This window comes from Alligator sinensis, unplaced genomic scaffold, assembly GCF_000455745.1.
Source record: "Alligator sinensis unplaced genomic scaffold, ASM45574v1 scaffold1802_1, whole genome shotgun sequence".
Lineage (NCBI taxonomy): Eukaryota > Metazoa > Chordata > Crocodylia > Alligatoridae > Alligator > Alligator sinensis.
Genome location: NW_005843236.1, coordinates 100,755 through 105,048, shown reverse-complemented (window position 1 = coordinate 105,048; position 4,294 = coordinate 100,755). Strand labels below are relative to the sequence as shown.

Sequence of the window (4,294 nt, the reverse complement as noted above, 5' to 3'; positions counted from 1 at the left end):
TCATGTTCATCTTGGAGTCAATAATGACTCCAAGATCCCTTTCTGCCTCTGTGCTTTCAAGAAGGGAACTCCCCAGCCTGTATGTATGCTGTGGATTCCTTCTCCCAAGGTGCAGCACCCTGCATTTGCCTACGTTGAATCCCATCCTATTCTAATCTGCCCACTTTTGTAGCCTGTCTAAAAATTGGATTTCAATGAATTAACATTTCCCAACAAAAATATTTTTTCCACTATGTCCAAATAGCTTCTCTTTTGTTCCAGCACACAGTAAGTCCCAGAACAACCTCTACTGCCTCTCAGATATTTGGGAATTATATTTTGAAAGATTTAACCTAAACCTTTCCTGATGAACATTAGCCTTCTTTTCATCCTCCGTTTTGAGAAAAGGACTAGAAAACTGTAGACTCAAAGGACTTATGGAAAATCTTCTGTAGGAGGAGTGTGACCTTTTCTAGGAGTGTGACTTTTTGTCTCACAAGTTTACTGAACTTTTAAGGAATTCCAAAAGACTTAAATATCTCAGAAATCAGTATTCAATGGAGTTGTGCTTCAAACCATGCAGAAATATTGCAGATGTAGTAAGGGTCTATGGAAGAATTCTATTTCTTTTTTTGTGCCTAAATTGCAGTTTTCTAGCTACACATCTGACTTGTTTTGGAACTTATCCTGGCACTGTGGACACATAAGCATGCCTGTGTAGACTGAGCATAGGCAGTAGGTTATGCACTGATAACCCAGGAACCAAACCTCCAAGGGCGCATCCAGACTACTGTGGTTGTGCAGTATATGGCACTGCAAACACATTTGCAGCACCACATACCACACAGTCGGGAGTTCTCCATGTGATGCTCTGTTTTTTTTTCCTGCATTTTTTTTCTGACCCCCCAGGAGTAAAAAAAAAATCTGGAAAAACCCCCCAAAGCAGCGCACTCTCAGGCAGCATGCGCTACTAAAAAGTAAAGCCGGGCCACTTGGATCTGTGCTGCGGCCTCCGGCCAGGCTCTTCCCGGCAGGTTCACTGTGGCTGCAGCTCTGGAAGGACCCCAGGATTCCAGGTAAGTCTGCTGGGGCCAGCACAGTGCTGGCCGCAGCCTCGTCTATGCCACCCGGGGCAATTTGCCATGTGCCAAAGCATGCTTGGCATGGGTTTTCCCTGGGAAAAAGAAGCGGCGGTGTAAAGTCCACCACTGCTTCTTGTCTCTGGGGAACCAAATGTCCACGCATGTCTGGATGTGCCCAAAAGGGGCTAACCACCCAGCTACAGGGGCTAAAATATGGGACAATATCCCCCTTCTCCTGCTTCTGCTAGTCATGGAGTTCTGGCAACCTACATTTTCATGGCTTACATGCCCCTATGCATCCACAATGGGCCCATGTACATACCTGCATACCTTCCTGGCTAATGTATAGCCTATTGTGCATGCTCAGTCTAAGTACACATGGTTTTATATCCACAGTGCAGGGGTAACAGACTTGCAACCTGTGCATAACTACCAAAAACTCCACTTATATGGCTAGAAGACTGTCATTTAGGCGTACAAAGAGAAAGAGAATGCTGCCCCTATTACAGACATGATACAAAACAATAATGACTCAGCTACTGGCTCCATTCTTTTCTTATGTTGTTAATGAGGACCCTGTACTGTTGCTGCTTCCAATGGTGCTATTCCCATTTGTTCATTTACTTCTCATTCTATCCTTTGGTGTAGATAAGGCTCTTGTGGTATATTTGCAATTAGTCACTATGAGTATTCCAGGGTATGTCTACACATGCATTAATATGCTTTTCCTAATGCACATTCAATTTAGTACTTCCAATGTGAGATACTAAATACTTGCGCATTGGGTAGCTGATATTGCTGTGCATTAGTGTAATTGCACAAGTTTTTTTATGTGATGCTTTAATGTGCAGTAAAATAGGCTACTGTGCATTAAAGAACATGTGTAGACTCACCCCCAGTATAAGTAAAACAAGCTGCCCATGAGAAGTAAGCATGTTTCACTGTGATCAAATAGGCATCCTTTTCCAAGCAAATCTGTCAGAGAAATCTGAAGATTGCTACTAATAGCTTTATAATATTAATTAATATTGATATTAATGTCACTTTATAAACAGGTGCCTTCATCTCAGTCCATTCTTTCCCCAGATAAAGTCAAGCAGATATTAGAAATCATTAACATAATACAGAGATTTTTTAGACCTACCATCTGAGCCTGCTGTCCAGTTTTCATCCTCATCGAAGTGGACTTTCCCACCAAGACTTTCACTGGGTGGAAAGGCATGAGCAAGCCTTCCATAGGGACCATCAAAATTACAAGGGCAGCTATCATGAGCTAGATAGTAACATGTAGAAAAACATTTGTATCATAACTAGAGGTAAAAGTGTACATTAATTCTGTTGTTGATGTACAGTTGGTACGCTACCTCTGGTCACAAAAGTGATCCTTATATCAGCTGTCCCTTCATAAATTCCACTGAAACTCAGGGGTGTCACAGTACTCCACAATTGAAATGCCTTCCTGATTGCTTTATCCACATCTTTTTCTTTCATATCAAGTGTGCTGTTCAGTATTCTACAGATATAAAGAAACAAGCAGATATTATGTTATAATAATACTTGCAGTTGATATAGAGAATTTATCAACTACTATCTGGATCATGGACTACAGCAGACCTGAACTCCAGTCCTCAAGCACCCAATAATCTCTGTGGATTGTGTGTGTGACAGGAATGTGGCATCTTGCTAACATGTCTTCTTCATCACAAATGTAATTATATATGTGATAGAACATGATTTTGCATCTTGAGAAACAGGAATGCACTAACAAAATGACTCTTACTCAAGACTTCTTTTTCCTGATAATATTGAAAGTAGTCTCTGTTAATCCTGTTGCCAATAGTAAGCCATCACTTCAGACATAATTTGAAGACATTTTTGGATCATATAGACGTAAGTGAGTTTCCAATTTGGCCTGAGGAATCTTTGCTAGATACAATGTCAGGATAGTAAAGTTCTAACTTGACTCTTAGAGCCTAGGGAGTGTTTGCATGTTCAGCAATTAGAGAAAAAAAATCTTTCTTCTTGTTAGCTTGGGTCACATGCTATAGATGATACTTTGAGACACTGAATTTGGATATCCAGAAGGCTAACTTTGGATCTGTTTTTTTTCTAAACAGACCAATTTTTAAGCACAAGAAAAAAAAAAGAGAAATATTACCTATATGTCAGTCTGTTTTTTTGCCAGCCTGGCAAAATGGTACCAACATCAGCATCTCCACATGTGGATTCCTGCATCACTCCCACATTCTGAAACTCTTGCTTCCTTATTACATTCAATCCCAAACATGTGTGCAATTTTTGGATTTTTTCAAACATGGCATTAGAATTCCTCTTCTATAAAAGATGCTTTGGATCAGGTTCATGCTCATGAAATGTGTATAGATGTTCCTGTCCAACCCCCCCCCCCAAGATAAGTTTTACAACATTTTGTTTTGGAATGTGTTTAGAGGTCCCTCTCCCCCCCCCCCCCCCCCAAGATAAGTTTTACAACATTTTGTTTTGGATTTTAAAATGTGAATTTAACACACCATTATTCCTACATTGTGCTTCAGCTGTCTGTGGTTTCCCAGTCCCCCAGCAATTATTTTTATTACTAGCCTGGATAACCACAAACCTATAACACTGTCTATGTTTCTTATTCCCTTGAAATTAACTACCAGTACTGATTTTACATGATTTAGTTTTACTGAAGTCTGTGCATAAATGCGCATGAAATGTATGAGCTAGCAATGCCCTAACCAATTCAAACAGTCAGATTCTATATGATATAAGAAGAAAGGTCTCAGTTCAATTTGGATTTGTAAAATGGAGTTACCTGTTCAAGTTGTCTATTTTCTTCTTCTTTGTTTTTTCCTGGAAGTTGAGGAGGAGCATAAGAAAATGCCACAGACAGTAACAGCACAAATGGAAAATTCTTCATTTCTCATTTCTTTCTCAGTGTAACAATAGTTATGCTCTACTTTCAACATAGACAACTGTTAGACTTCAAAATTTATTTGGTATTAGGGCGTTTCAAAAAAGTATCTGTAGATTGACTCAGAGTTTATTATGCCAAGATACAATGCCTAACACAATTCATGTGTTCAACACAACATAAGTTAACTGAAACCATCTGATTTGGCAACTGTTGGAAATTAGGAAACAATTATATATTCATAAACTATTTAGCCACCGGTTTCAGAAGTGGCATCCAGTCTTGCATACCTAAATTTAGGTGTCTGATACTGGATTTC

At 39.6% G+C, this 4,294-nt stretch overlaps 1 protein-coding gene across 1 annotated transcript in view; it reads right to left on the bottom strand.

Moving 5' to 3' along the window:
* Positions 1-3,377, bottom strand: part of LOC102388409 (matrix metalloproteinase-27) — a 14,218-nt gene extending 10,841 nt beyond the window's left edge. Inside the window, exons 1-3 of the mRNA XM_006038059.1 lie at positions 3,220-3,377; positions 2,426-2,574; positions 2,206-2,334 (exon numbers count right to left, since the gene is read on the bottom strand). Of these exons, the coding sequence (XP_006038121.1) occupies positions 2,206-2,334; positions 2,426-2,574; positions 3,220-3,377 (436 nt within the window). The remainder of the gene's footprint in view (positions 1-2,205; positions 2,335-2,425; positions 2,575-3,219) is intronic.
* Positions 3,378-4,294: the final 917 nt, after the last annotated feature.